The sequence below is a fragment of the Populus euphratica genome, unplaced genomic scaffold, assembly GCF_000495115.2.
Source record: "Populus euphratica unplaced genomic scaffold, PopEup_1.0 scaffold197.1, whole genome shotgun sequence".
NCBI classification, from domain to species: Eukaryota; Viridiplantae; Streptophyta; class Magnoliopsida; order Malpighiales; family Salicaceae; genus Populus; species Populus euphratica.
Window position 1 is genome coordinate 427,984 of NW_011500022.1, and position 15,237 is coordinate 443,220.

The following is a 15,237-nucleotide window of genomic DNA, read 5'->3' on the forward strand; positions in this document are numbered from 1 at the left end:
TTCAAATAAAGAACTTCAGCACAATTATCCTCCCCAAACATTAGACTCGGATCTAGGAGTAGGCTCTCCTCAGCATTCTGGTCTAGTTGTTGACTAAGAGTGCAAAGCTTACTTAGAAAGTTTTAGTATTCATTTCCCCTGCGAACTGATCTATATAGGGTGCGGTGCTACACTCGTACAATCATGCAATTATTAGTACGCCTCACTTCTCTTTACACAATGATCTGTGGCGGGGAAACCAATCAATAATTGTCCGAACCTAAATATTGTCAGAAAAAAGAGAGATCGAAGGCTGAATCTCCAAAGTATTAAGAAACCGGATTGATAGATGATCCACTGTCTCCCAGCTCTCTTTCACATATAAACCCATAAATACAAAAAATGTGAGCTTTATAATTTTTCAATCCTCCAATTGGCATACCGACAATAATATATAGGCTATTCTATCCCAGCACATCCAAGATTACACAAAAGTATCAAAACATTTAGTCCAAGAAACAAACTTTACAAAGTAGCTATATAGATCAAGTTTCAAGCCTCAACTTAGAATGCAACAAAGTAACTCCAAAAATCCTCAATTTCTCCGCTCACCATTAGGGAATTCACACCCATTTCAACATATAAAAGTCACACTCAAACCATAAACACAAAAATCTACTCAAGAGAGGTGATTACATGATCCAACCCGGCTTACAATCCCAATCCCTCCCTGGAAGCCTCCACTAAACGCCTAGATTACATGATCCAGTTCCTCGACCGAAAACTCTCCAATAACAACAGTAATAATAACCATACCAACAACGAAAGTGTTCCATAGACACAAAACTCCGGCTTTTCCAGAATTCATTGGCAATAATATTTGATTGAAAGCAAAATCTAACATTAACAACAACCAAAATCCTGCTTCCGCTGCCGTGTCAGGAGCAAAGTGTCATTCTTTTTTTGACGGTGCGACGTGTGCTTATAGAGGATATTCAGTTGGGTGCGGTGAATGTTTTTTTTTTTCCTTATCCCTTAAAAAATTAGGCCTGAACTGTCAAAAAAACAATTATGTTATCTTATTTGTACTCTTATCAACTTTTGTCTCCATTAATTTATTTACTGTTTATTAGATGTTTGAACTTTTTAGAGTTTGGATTTTTATTTTATTTTATTCAATTTAATTTTTTTAACTGGTTTAGTCTCTTTACTTTTAATTACTCTATTTATATACTGTATACTTTTTTTGATTTTTTTTTTATAATTTCATTATTTTTTATTTTATTGCATTTTTTTAATTTATTTTTTTGTTATTATTCTTTTTGTTATTATATTTTTTATTCTTTTCTTGATTTATCTTTTTTTTTTTTAATTTTATCCCTCAAGATTTAATTTCATTTGATTTTATATTCGGTTTTGGTCTTTGTTCTTTCAATAACTTTTTTTTATTTTTTATTTTACAATTTAACCTCTAATTATATATATATATATCTATATATATATATATATCTGATTTGCATTATTTTGGTTTTAAATAGTTTTATGGTTGAGTATTTTACTTTTTTATTTTTTTTTATAGTTGCCTTTCAGTAAGATAATTTTTTTTAAGTATTGATTTTTTTAAAAGAAAATCCTTCATTTATCATTTGGTTATTAAAACCTTAACTTTATTGTTTGTTGCTCTTTTCATTGTTGTTAAATTATCAAGATCTTATATCCTGTATAATAAGTTAGTTAAGTTAATTATGGTTGCTCTAAATTTTTTATCTAATTTTATTTTTTACAATTTATATTTTGATGTTAAATTATTAACCATTGAGCTATGTGATTGTTTTTCATTTTTCTTTATTATTTCAAGAGGGAAGTGTCAAGCTAACTTAAATCTTTTTTTCCTCTATTTTTTTTTATTTTTTTATTTTATTATTTTACAATAAATTATCAATCTTTGAGCTTTTTTATTTTTTCACTTTTCTTTATGTTTGATTATTCCGAGAGCAGGTTGACTTAGAGCTTTTATAATCTTTTTTCTATTAAACTTTGGTCTTTTTTAGTAGGTCATTCTTTTGATATTTTTTTATCCCGATCTCACATCATAAGTTGTTAATTTATCTGAGTTAACTTGAATTTTTTTTTTGTCATTATATTTTTGGATGTTTTTTTTCATCTATAACATCAAGCCTTAAACTATTCATTTTTCTTTTTACTGGTTCTTCCAGTCTTATATCCCGAATTATATTTTTAGTTAATTTAATTTGAATTGTCTTAAATTATTGTCATCTAAATATATTTTTTTAGTATTGAAAAAAGTTTGGCCCAAGTCACGAGTAGCACCGGACATTTATCTAATATGATTTAATTAAAAAAATAAGTTGATTCATTGGCTTGATCAAAAGCCAAGTATCAAATTGTTAATTTTTAATTTTTTTTTTTTAAATAATATCATTTTACTTTAAAAAAATAATTAAAATCGACTATTTTGATTCATAATTCAAGTCATGTCTCGCATTGATTTCAGATTAGGTTTTATAACTATAGCTTCAAGATAAGGCGGTCGGTTGTTCTTGTTGGGTTTTTGGGAGTGGTTGATTGGCTTTGGGCTTAGAGTTGATAGGCGTTTGAAAATTGTGGCGAGTCCTCGGCTACGTAAAGTGTCGTGAACAAGATTGGATTATGCTATTAGTACAAGAATTTGAGTTGTCTAGCCCAATTGCCTTATATTTAGCTGACCGCTTGAAACAATATTTCTTAAAAATAATTTGTTTTAATGAAATTATTTTGATGTGATAAGATAAAAATAATTTAAAAAAATTAATAATAAAAATAATTTTTTAATATATTTTAAAATAAAAAATATTTTAAAAAAGATTGTTACAACACTCTAATCATTTTTTTTAATTTGAGATGGTTTGAAAGGTAAAATAAGGGGAAATATTATTTTATTTTTTAAATAAAAATTGATTTTAAATTTATTTTTATTTTTATTTTTATATTTTTATTTTATTTCTCTAACTAAACGGTTTATTTATATGTGTGCGTGTGTATAATTTGATGAGATTCATGTGAAAAAAAACTTCCTCACGACGGAAGCACATAGCTACAGAGTGGATGAGAATTATTTTTACTTTGTCTAATTACGCTAATAATTATAAACTTTTAACAGAAGAACAACATTTAGACAAGAAGAACGTTTAAGAAATTCAACAATAACCTTCCCTTTTTGAAATTGAATCGACAGTGTTTTTCTTTTCTGTTTCCTTACAATAATTGAGGTAAGAGATAGATCCCAGGTAACGAAATGAATTAAACATGTTAAATTAAATCAACTAAAATAAAATTATTTTAATTTTTTTAAGTTAAAATAATACTTTTATGATTTTTTTTTAAATTAACTCAATATTAATTTTAAATTGTTTTTAGATTTCTAAACTAAGGCCATCATGTTTCTACTCGGCCAACTAGGCCATGAAATAAAATAATATTTGTGAATGAAAAGCAAAATATAGAACTGGTTGTAATTCAAACAGACAATATCTACATTTTCTAGGAAAAAAAGTTGTAAGAGGTGGGGCAAAATTACAGTCAGAACATATGAAGAATGTTATTTTCTCCATACAAATTATCTTGCTTGCTACATAATAAGCCAGAAATCAAACCTTATCTCTTATGGTCCACTGCAAGTCCTTTTTTTTTTTTTGGCCTGGCTAGAAGCAAAACTTCATTATGTTTTTGGCACTAGCTAGTACAAAAGGCTACAATTATAACACATATATCAAATATTTCATATCTTATATATAATAGATGGCAGTATTAAACTCCATTATGTTTTTGGCACTAGCTAGCACAAAAGGCTACAATTATAACACATACATCAAATATTCCATATCTTATATATAATAGATGGCAGTATTTCACTTTATTTTTGACATTTTAACCATTTTTTAATCATATATAGAGCTGTTTATTGTATCAAAAGCTAAAATTTGAAGCTGAGAAATACTTTTATCATTAAATTTGCATAACTTGTATGTAAAATATTTTTAAAATAGACTTGATTTAATTATTTAACATATAATATAATATTAGTTTAGATCATATTTCAAATTAAAATAGGTGAGAGTTAATTCGGTGTAACCTAATTAACTCCTGATTTAATTGACTTGGTTAAAATCTTGTTTAATGTAAAAAAATTAAAATGAAATTATTTTAATTTTTTTATATAACAACTTAAAATAACATTAATTTAAATTAACTTAAATTATCCTATAAAACATGTAAGTTGTGGCTTTAACTGAATTTCATAATTTTGAATGAATGACACAGAAAGCCATGTTCATTCCATCATATCTAGTAATAAAGTAAGTAAAATCAAAGGAGAGGGGGTGGGGGATGTAAGAATATGTTTTCTTTTCTCTTTAACTCTCTTTTCCCCCCTTTTCTTTTGACTTTTTTTATGTCATTATCATGTACTCCTAAATTCTTTTGAACCACAATTAAGGAAGCTAAGCGAATGATTAAGAATATAGTAATCCATTAATCAATTAATCTATAGTAAAAGATGTTTTGGGCCCTCTATTGGTTAATTAGTTTTTATTAGGAAATAGTCACTCGAAAAATTACCAATAAAATATAAATATTAACATGGTTATTTTTTTTCAAAGATAAGAAAATATAAATACAATTACAGTCGGATTGGTAAATCCTTTTAATTTAAATTACAAATTATTTCAACAATATTTAACGTAACGATGGAGATCAATCTGATTATAAAATTATAAATTTATCTAATAGATAGATCAAAGTAATTGAAAATCATCCTATCAAAAAGGAAAACAATAACAAAGAGGGAACTAACTGTGTGGGGACAATATGAAAACTGTAATGTGCTTCCCTCTAATCTCTGCTTGAAATCATAGATAATTAATCTTGTAATGCTATAATACAATATTTATGCATAGATTGTTGATAGAAAAGCTATATATTAATTTATTTAAACAATAGGCTAAATAAACCCGACTTTTACTAGAAATTATGAAGCCTTTTGCCACTGGATACCCTCACAACAGTGGTGCCAAGCAATAATGGAGCTCAAAAGGTGCTGTAGTACTCTATGCTTTGCTCCCACTACTACACCCCACCTTCCTTTTCTCAAAAAACTGAAGAGGGATCAGCTTTTAGGGTTCAGCAGAATATGCATGGATCTCTAAATCCTTCAACAACTAGTACTCTTCAATAGTTTTCTAAGCATAACCTTTTAGCCCTCCACCAAGCACTCATGAATTCCACCTTTTCCTTGCTGCAAAGTTTCCCGATACTAAATTATCAAATGTTTTAATTTCTCTTTAGATTCCTCCACTTTATTGTCAAAATATGCAACCCCGTGAAATTTAAATCCATCCATTGATAGACGATGGGTGGCATATGGCTTGTACACCAACACCAAGAAAGTCTCTAGTTTGCCCTCCTGCAGGACTGTCTTGATCACTTTGAAATATTTTCTGCCTTTTAGCAGAATACATTTGAAGCTGATTCAAAGTGGGAATCTCATCATTTCCTGAGTTTTCCATATCACTTGCTGGGTTAGTGCTTATAGGGCTTGAACCATACAGTCCACAGAACTTGTTGTTCCCATCTTGAGCTGTAGTACTGAAGCTCTTTAGCCCAAAACACCCAAGGAATGATGGATCTGTTGAGGTTGCACCAATCTGAGTAGCTTTTTGCAGCAAAGCAGTGGCTGACATATTTGCTGAAGTTGTTTGATGGGATTGTTGTTGTTGGGTACTGTACAATGAAGGAACACTTACTAGCTGACTTGCAGCAGCTGCTTCCTTAACATTGCTTAAAGGAAGTCCTAAAGTGCTTGTCAGCTCCTCGTGCGCATTATTTGAAGAGATCTTGTTTCCAAACACTGGCCAATTTAACTGATAATGATCAGACGGTAGAGTACTTGAGCATGAAACAGCATGGGGGTCACCAAATAAAGCTCCTGAACTAGTCATTGCGCCAATTTGATGAATCTCTTGAATATTATTGCCCATTGCTTCACTGGCATGGGGTACGCCTCCTTGGCTCATCCACAAGGAAAGTCCTCCTTGTCTTGTGTGGCGATCATTGCTTTGAATTGGCTTGAAAATTGAAGAGAAATGTTGTGCCATGTTAGGCCCTAATGGGTTCCCCGTTAGATGATAACTTATGTTGCCAGCAGTTGAGTTTCTTATGCTGGATACTGCATTTACTCTTGCTGTTTCCTCTGCTAAGGCATCACAGAAGGCCCTATGAGTGATGAAGCTATCTCTCCTGCTCAATCAAAAATTTGGAACATCAACTCAAATGATAATTAAAACTATATAATAATAAAAACAAATTAACTTGGTATTGCATAGCTAGTAATAGGGTACTAAAAAAGGTTAATTAGGCACTAAATTCAAAGATGAATAGGCATCTATTGTAAGAATTGATGATGGAAATGAAAGATATTGCCTTTCCACCTATCTCTTTGTCCTCACTATACCTCCTTTTTCTCTTTATTTTCCAAACTTGAGAGATAGAAAGTGAGGGGGCTGCACAGACAAAGATATCACAACCACAAAAATCACTTTCATGCTTCACATATTTTCTACATTGACATGTTTGAGTGTTGTTCTTGTTGCTGACAAGAAAAAAAAGTGATGCTCTATCATCTATGCTTTATTAATTAGCTAGTCCTACTTGATTAATTTCTTCTTTAAAACCCTTGTCTACTAGTATAATATCAAACATACAGTATCATTTCAGTAGCGCGATCAATGTAAATTCTACTAATAAAGAAATTATACCTTGAAAATAGAGTCCCACAGTCACATTTGTATTCCCTAGTGCCACAAGTCTTTGAGTGTGCTTTCCAATCTGACTGGACAGCATATCTCTTCGAACATTTTTCACACTTCCATTTCTTCTCACCATGCTTCCTACAAAAGTGCTTCTTTATACCTGTTAAGTCTCCAAGAGCCCTAGAGGGATGATTATGGACACAGGTCTTTTCAGGGCAGACGTAAACGCGCTTTCTTACTTCTTTGTTTGTCCTTTGCTTCAGCTTCCATGGAAGGTTGTGTCCTCTCCTATGGAGTTGTAGATTTTGATCCCTTTGAAAACCTTTACCACATATTTCACACAAGAATCTGTTGGTGGCCATGAGAGTTTTTGGCGATAAAGCTATGACTTCTGCTTCTGGATCTGCATAGAAGAACAGATAGTCCCATAAAAATATTATGGCATTAAAATTTGATTAGACATGAATAACTTTGAATATACAGAAGATCATGATCATAAAGACGGAATGAGAAAGGCAGACATAAAGAAAGAACAATGATAAATACACTAACACAAAAACTCAAAAGGAAGAAAATTAAATACACAAGCTAGCTAGCTTGCCTGGAGTTCCTGGAAGGTTTCTCTTCTTCTTTAGAACAGGGAGATTGGATCCATCAACAGGGTTCTCGACAGAACCATTATAACTACTAGTTATTGCTTCTTCTGCTGCCATGATGTTCCCTGACATATCTCAAGATTTTCTATTCCTTTCTCTTACCAACGTAGATGACTCAGTCTAGCTAGTTATGCAACTAAAGTTATGATTAAGAGAAGAACCAGGAGAAAAAGTTCTTTCTTATGAGGTTTCAAGTCTCAACCCTAGCAACATAAGAAGATATATGGATGATTTGATCTCTCCCCCCTTCTCTTTCTAACTCTAATATACTTGCTGCAGTCATTTTATTTAGTACTTGCTTTTCAGCCAAGGCTAGGATAGAATAATCAAAAATGTTTTTGGGAGGTGGTGAAAAGTTAAAGTTGGGACATAGAGGGAGGGAGGGAGGGAGAAAGGATGCTTGAAGAGTGAAGGGAAAAACACATAAAGGTGCATGATGACACATATGACGAGTGTGTGAGAAAGCAAATCTCCATGCCCTTTTCCATTTGGAATGATTATCACATAATTTGTTTGCTTTTTGTGTCTCTCATTTTTCTAATCTATCATGTTTAAATATTGTGCATTGGATGATAAAATATGAGTTGATTATTTCCAAGAACCCCACAAACATTTGAATGGAACCCTAGGTTATCCTAATTCATAGCCACAGGTTTGCACAAAGCAAATAGTTTGGATTGTTTTCTTTGTTTTTTAGCTACTATACATAGCCATTTTGGAACCATGCAAATAGAACTCAAAGAAAACATTAGATTTTACTTCAATTAATTATACTCACAAATGTTCATTAGTGACTTTTGCCTCATTGAGGTGCATGATCAAGAATATCCCATTTTACAACATCGTCATATGTAAACTCTAGAACAATTAACTTTATTAATTTAGTGATTATTTAGAAACACGAACATGATTACAATACAACCCGTATTCTAAAATTAAAAACATCATAGTGATGCCTTTTTAGTTTAGGAACGCAGGTTGCACAAATGCGTGCTCGTGTTCCTAAACAGACTAGCTACATACCTAAGTACTCAATATATGCATGCACTACTCATAACAAATATAGCTCAAAGATTGGGATAAAGAGATTTGCTCCCTATGTAGTTTCAGGTTTGAGTTCTTGATTGTTCATATGATGGTCACTGGATGCTTACATGGTCGGCGTGCTCGTGTTCCTAAACAGACTAGCTACATACCTAAGTACTCAATATATGCATGCACTACTCATAACAAATATAGCTCAAAGATTGGGATAAAGAGATTTGCTCCCTATGTAGTTTCAGGTTTGAGTTCTTGATTGTTCATATGATGGTCACTGGATGCTTACATGGTCGTTAATTTCAGGACCCGTGGGATTAGTCGTGGTGCTCGTAAGCTAACCTATACACCCACATTAACCTAAAAAAAAAAAATATATAACTCAAAGACCCAGTAGCATTCTTGCCCTCAAAAGTTTGAAGGTAGGTATGGTTCCTTGTATCCACAAAAGAAATCCATTTTTCTCAATTAACATAGTATGAATTGAAAAACTACAAGTCATAAAAACGCAATGTATCATGTACTATATTTTGTTTTTGTCAAAAAGATGAATTAACATGTCCTTGAGAGTGACTATCTATCATAAGACTCGAGACGCCCAACTAGCCACCCTCTGTTCTTTATGCATCCTCATCTTCCACAAAAGTAAAATATTTTTCTCGTTCTTGGCCGCTGCCAGTCAAAATTTTAGTCTTCTCCTTCAAAGAAGGTATCGATCATGTCATGCCTCATTTACATATATAATTAAATGTGCAAATAATGGTTAGTAATCTTTGGGGTGTTTAACAAAATCTGCCATGCACAATCTGTTAAAATTAAGTTTAGCTCGATCAATCAATATATATATAATCTGGTTAAAATCCTAAAATTTAGTTGAGAATTTATTAGACACATAGTTTTAATTTATTTTTTAAATAAATCTTAAAACAATTTTGTTTTGAATTGATTTGGATTCAATTGATCTATTTTATTCATGATACGGACCAAGTTTTATAATTATAATTTCATATATATTTACGAGAGATTTTTTTTTATAGAGTACTTTTCTTGGATTCAAATTAGAAATGAATGTTTTGAAAGGAAGCTCACTTACTATTGAATATATTTAAGTAAAATCTTTCTTTTGTTACATGAGTGAAATTAAATTAACTTTGGAACATGATCAACTGCATCACCATTTAATTAGTTTTTAAGTTGAGACACACATATGTGAATAGTAAACATTGTTTCAGATCTACAACAAGTCAATAGAAAATTTGAGATGGGAATATAATTGAGATGCCCTAGCTAATTCTGATTTAACTTTATTTCTTAATCTTAATTAATTATGCTATGATAATAGATAAATAATCAAAGTATAGGGAAGAGGTTAAGAAACAGCCAGCTGACAAAGGCAGTGAATTTTTAGAACTGAGAGCTAGCGGTCGTCTCCTTGTGGGCTGACTTCTCCTGCTAACCCCTTAATCATAATCTAATCATGTTTTTGCTTTCTAACTTTGTTTAGTAAATAATCTTTGGAACTTAGCTGTTGAACTGTGGCAGCCTCAGAATATTCTCTCCTCCTCCAACACTCCCAAAGGCTTCAACTTTCAAGGTTTAATGGGGTTTTTAATTATACAAACCCCACATCTATTTTTGCTGGTAGAGATTTGAAAAGAGAAGTTGTCTGAGTTAGAAACCATAGGCAATATTTCAAAATAGAAGGGCTCAGGGAAAAGCAAAATGTTGTCACCAAGGTTATGTTTGTTCCTTTGCTTGTCTCTTTTAGTTTGAAATTTAGGATAGACAACGGTATTTTACATTTGATTGTTTGTGCAGTTCTAGGATATCCCCCCGCCCCAAGCTTTTCTAATTACAAGACATGATGAACTTGTTCTTAGCTGGTTCCAATTCAAGGAAAATCCTGAGAAATCCTATACTGATCACGTGAAATCATGTAGCTGTACTTAAATATTATGTTGGATTAGTGTTTTGATTAAAAAAAAAAGAAGAAGATATAAAGGGTCAGAAATGTATTAAATTGGAGGAACAAAAATATAAACATAAAATAAATTTATCTCTAAGACGGGTTTTGAGTAAACTTTTATTATTTTAAAAATAAAAGAACAATTCTTTTTTTCTCCATTATATATCTTCATTAATTTATTTTATCTCTAAACAATAATCAAATACTACACGAAAAAAAAAATCCATGAAATAATAACTATATTGCGTTTGTTTCTTCTTAGTCTTGATATAGTATAGTATGCTTGGTACCATCAAATGTTAGTGTTGCTTTTGAAAAACAATATCCCAAAAGGAGAGCAGATTTGGATCTAGGAATCCTATACAGAAATCCACATGCTTTGGTTTATAAAAAGATGAAGAATAGATGCCCTTTTCCAAACCTATCTCAATTATCTTTCTTTATTTTTTTATTTTTTGGTCTCTCCTTTTTCCTTTTCCTTGGTTGCGACACAGTAACAGATCAGGCTAATTACATTTAATCCTGCTAGCTTTATAAACATAAAATAATATTGACATGAATATTCTTCTGCAGTGTTTCTGTATCTTTTTTGAGCGAGCATGGTGGTAACAAGCTTTAATGTTAATCCTTAATTAGTTTCTTCTAAAATTGAAAGTTCCAATTAATGAAGGTTTGTAAGGTAATTATCTTTTAAAGGAAGCTGTTCATTCGAGTCGGTTTGGATTTATATCCGTCGATTGAATATTGATGGCATTATCATCTCTAATCATCACGACATTATCATTCCCAGTCGTCATGATGCTGAATATATTTTGTCAACAAATTAAAAAAGAATATTACAAATTACAAACACCCAATCTTGGTCTCACAGAGGCGTGATGGGAGAGATTTTGAGCAATCTGAAGATTGATTAACTTTATTTCTTTCACGAGTTTAAAAATGCTTGCATTGCATGTATTATTATGAATATAATTTCTTTTTTTAGATTAATGTGAATGTTTAGACTAGGCTAGTTTATGTTCATTACAACTAATTTTATGGACTCTAAAATTAATGAATTATTATGAACATAATTAATTGAATGTCTCACGTAACTTTGATTAGGAAATGCTTGCATGTATTATTATATGTATTATTATGAATATAATTTTTTTTTTAAATTAATATAAATATTCGAACTAGTTTACATGTATCATGATTAATCTCACGATCCGAAAGTTAACGAGTTATTATGAACATAACTAATTGAATGTCTCACGTAACTTTGATTAGGAAAAAGAAGCACCAAGACACGGTCATTCCACCTGGAGGACAAGTTCAGTAAAAGAAAAGAACAACAATTTTGTCTTCTAATGCTTTAGTGATCATAGCATCAAAGAATTTAAGATTTCAAAGGAAGAAGATAAATAGCTTGTCCTATTTGATCTGAAAAGTATTTTTTTTTAAAAATAATTTTTTTTATTTTTTATTTATTTTAAATTAATATAATTTTAGTATTTTTAAATTATTTTGATGTGTTAATCAATTATTGTTTTACTTTTATTTACCAAGTCATTAACATTTTTATTTGCTAGTATATTTTAAAGAATTATTTTTATTTAAAAATTTAAATTATTAGATAAGTTTTTAATAAATAATTTATATTGTTTTTAAATATATTTTTTTAATGAAAATTTTTTAAGTTTCAAATTTACATAAACTTAAATTGTTTTATATTTAATTTTTATCAAATAAATAAAGATATTAAAATTCAAACTTATTACCGTTTGATTTTTAAAACTCTGATATTATATTAAAAAATTATTTTAATAAAAAAAAATTAATTATTAAATAAAATCTTAATATATAATATTATTCTCAAACAAGTAACTGGCACGAATAAACTCACCACTATGAAGTCATTCAACGTAGCAGATGATAATGTATTTATTAATATTTCAATTCCACAATATATAACAACATGAAGATTCTCTTTTTGGCTGGGAAAGCAAAGTTAAAGCACCCCACTTGCTCACTCTACAAATGCTATGGATGGCCCCTCTCTTCTCTTAAATAGGAAACCAATCAACCTATTCATGTTTTACCTTTTATGTTCCTTTTCTTTGCCTTAACGGTGAGATATATACTCGGATCAACTTTCTTGTACCAAGTCCTGATCCCTCCTCCCATCAATTCTTAAGCAAATCATCCATGCTCAGAGTAAATAGATGAAGAAAAAAAATCAATTTTCTCTTGAAAATTTAAATTCTAAATGATAATTTTTGAAGAACAAACTCACTTATCTCTTGGCTAAGTGCTCGTCGTTTGGTTATGTAGTGGCACAGACAAATATATAAAACCTCAACCTTGAAATATATATATGATATGAGTAAAAGAGAGAGATTGCTGGTCCATATAATGCCTAAACCTGTAATTAATTAAGTATTCATGTGAAAGCATATCTAGAATTATGAATTGAGGAGAAACAAGGTCGCCATCAAATTTTTGACAGGCACTAAATTCCCACTAAGAAAAAAGGACTTTGAATGTAATATGATAACAATTGTGTTGGTGAGTATATATCCATCGTTAATCATTGATATATACAATAAGCAAACATATATCACACAGAGAAAAAGGAGGAAGCAAAGAAAAGACAAGAACTTACTCAAAGCCATCTGCTCTAAAGGAATTCAAACATGGATGATTCAAAAGAAAGGCATGCAGCAGGGATATACACGGTTCCACTCGGTTTGCCACGAATATGGTATTCAAAGAAGAAAAGCAAGCAATGATGACAGAGCAAATTGATCAGAAAGTGGTCTTTGTTATCATCTTGAGTAGTGCTAGTGCCCAAATTGATGGTGCTCTCCATGAAAAAAACAGAACCCTAGGGTACATTTACAGAGTACAAATTAACTAGCTATATAGAGCAAGATTTAATTGCATGCAACATGATGTGCTCATAAAGAGACTACAGATTTGTTGTGTATTGACTGGGGATCCTATGAATCTTGAACGTGAAAATAAAACAAGTTCGTCAAATCCTATCACAGAAACTTGTGAATGGATGGTCTATAATCTTTATTTACTACACCACTGGTACTAAATTATCCATTGTTCATAATTTTATGGGGTTTTAGCACATATTAAAATAATAAAAAGTTGATTTTTTTTCTCACATAAATAATAAAAATCTCGTTGCTGACTCTGTTAGTAATTACTGACATAGATTTCATGTCGTTAATCTCCATTTAACATTACCGACATGATGTTTTTCACTTTCAAGAACTCGTTCTTCATGATCCTCTTCAAAATATTTCATTCCTGGATTTTGTGGCCTTCTCTTAACTAAGATGATGGGAGAAATCAACAAAATCTATTAAAAAAGTTTAGAAAAATATGGTTTTAACCTCGATTTAATTGCATATATATGACCAATTTTAGTAAGATATCTTCATTTTATAATATTAATTCCATGTCTACACGTAATTTTTTTTAACATCCGTTTAAATAGATGATCTACTTAATACTATCCAGCGTGAACAGAGTTTTTTCAAGAATTGCAACTAGTAAATATTAATGGTGAGTGGAAATGATGTCAAAAGCATCACCACCATCGTGGAATAGACCCATAACATAATCTAAATTGGATTAACATAGATTAATTATTTTTATTAATATGATATTGTTTTGTTTATTTATTTATTTAAAAAAGATTGAAGTTGATCCAATTAGGTTTGAACCATGTTTGGTTAGATATTAAATCATGTCTCTAAAAATCAGGTTTGGACAGCTAGATTTTATCTTGTTAATATCTTTTTTTATTTAGTTTAAAATTTGATTTGAATCAAATTTTGGATAATAAATTTCATTAATGGCATATATATATTCAATATCATCGTCTGTGATTCCCTCCAAATTGATTCCTATTTGATGCATAAATATACTCCTTATCTGTTTATTTTTTTATTGAATTTTTATTTTTATTTTATTTTTTTAAATTAAAATAATTAAAATTTTAACTTTATAATTTATTTATTTTTATTTTTTATTTTTATAATATTTATATGCTTTGCAAGGTTGTTAAGGTAATTTAGGTTATTTTGGGGAGGTGCTTTTTTCTTTTAATTAAACTTCATTTTTTTATAGTTTTTTTTTATATAGTTAAATTATTTTTTTTTGAGAAAATCCATATTATTAAATTTTATAAAGTTCATGAATCTATTTATAGGTTTAACTGGTTGACCTAGTTTGCAGGTTTAACTAGTTTAATTTTTTTTTTAATTTCATTATTATATATTAGGTTAATTAAAAATTCAATTTTATAATTGGTTTTGTTTCCAGGTTTAACTGGTTGACTTAGTTTGCAGGTTTAGCTAGTTTATTTTTTTTTTAATTTCAAAATTCAATTTTATAATTGGTTTTGTTTCATTTTCTATAAAGTTATTGCGGTCTTAACAAAAAAATCTTGATATTGTATTGGTATTTAATTTTATGATCATCTATTGTTATTATATAATTAAATAAAAAGTAGTTTAAAGAAAACATAAATTATAATCTCATTAGAGTTAATAACCTTCTTTATAAGTTTGACATACTAGCTTAGGTTATCTGATTCATTGGTTTAATGACTTTACCCATCGATTAGATATGTTTTTTTTATCCTTTATTTGATTTTTTTTATTTTATCTTTTAATATTAAATTAGCTAGATATGTTTTTTTTTATCCTTTACTTGATTTTTTTATTTTTTATTTTAATATTAAATTAGTTTGAAAATAGATTGCATGCTTGATATTTATTTTTTTATA

The 15,237-nt window shown here is 29.7% G+C and overlaps 1 protein-coding gene across 1 annotated transcript; it reads right to left on the bottom strand.

Annotated features, from left to right (window-relative positions):
- Positions 1–4,875: 4,875 nt before the first annotated feature.
- Positions 4,876–7,808, bottom strand: LOC105141980 (zinc finger protein NUTCRACKER-like). The gene is made up of 3 exons (XM_011049406.1): positions 7,387–7,808; positions 6,792–7,188; positions 4,876–6,273 (listed from the first exon to the last, which is right to left on the bottom strand). Exons 1-3 carry the CDS (start codon positions 7,511–7,513, stop codon positions 5,364–5,366), a joined length of 1,434 nt encoding a protein of 477 aa, XP_011047708.1. The 5' UTR covers positions 7,514–7,808; the 3' UTR covers positions 4,876–5,363.
- Between the last annotated feature and the right edge of the window lie 7,429 nt (positions 7,809–15,237).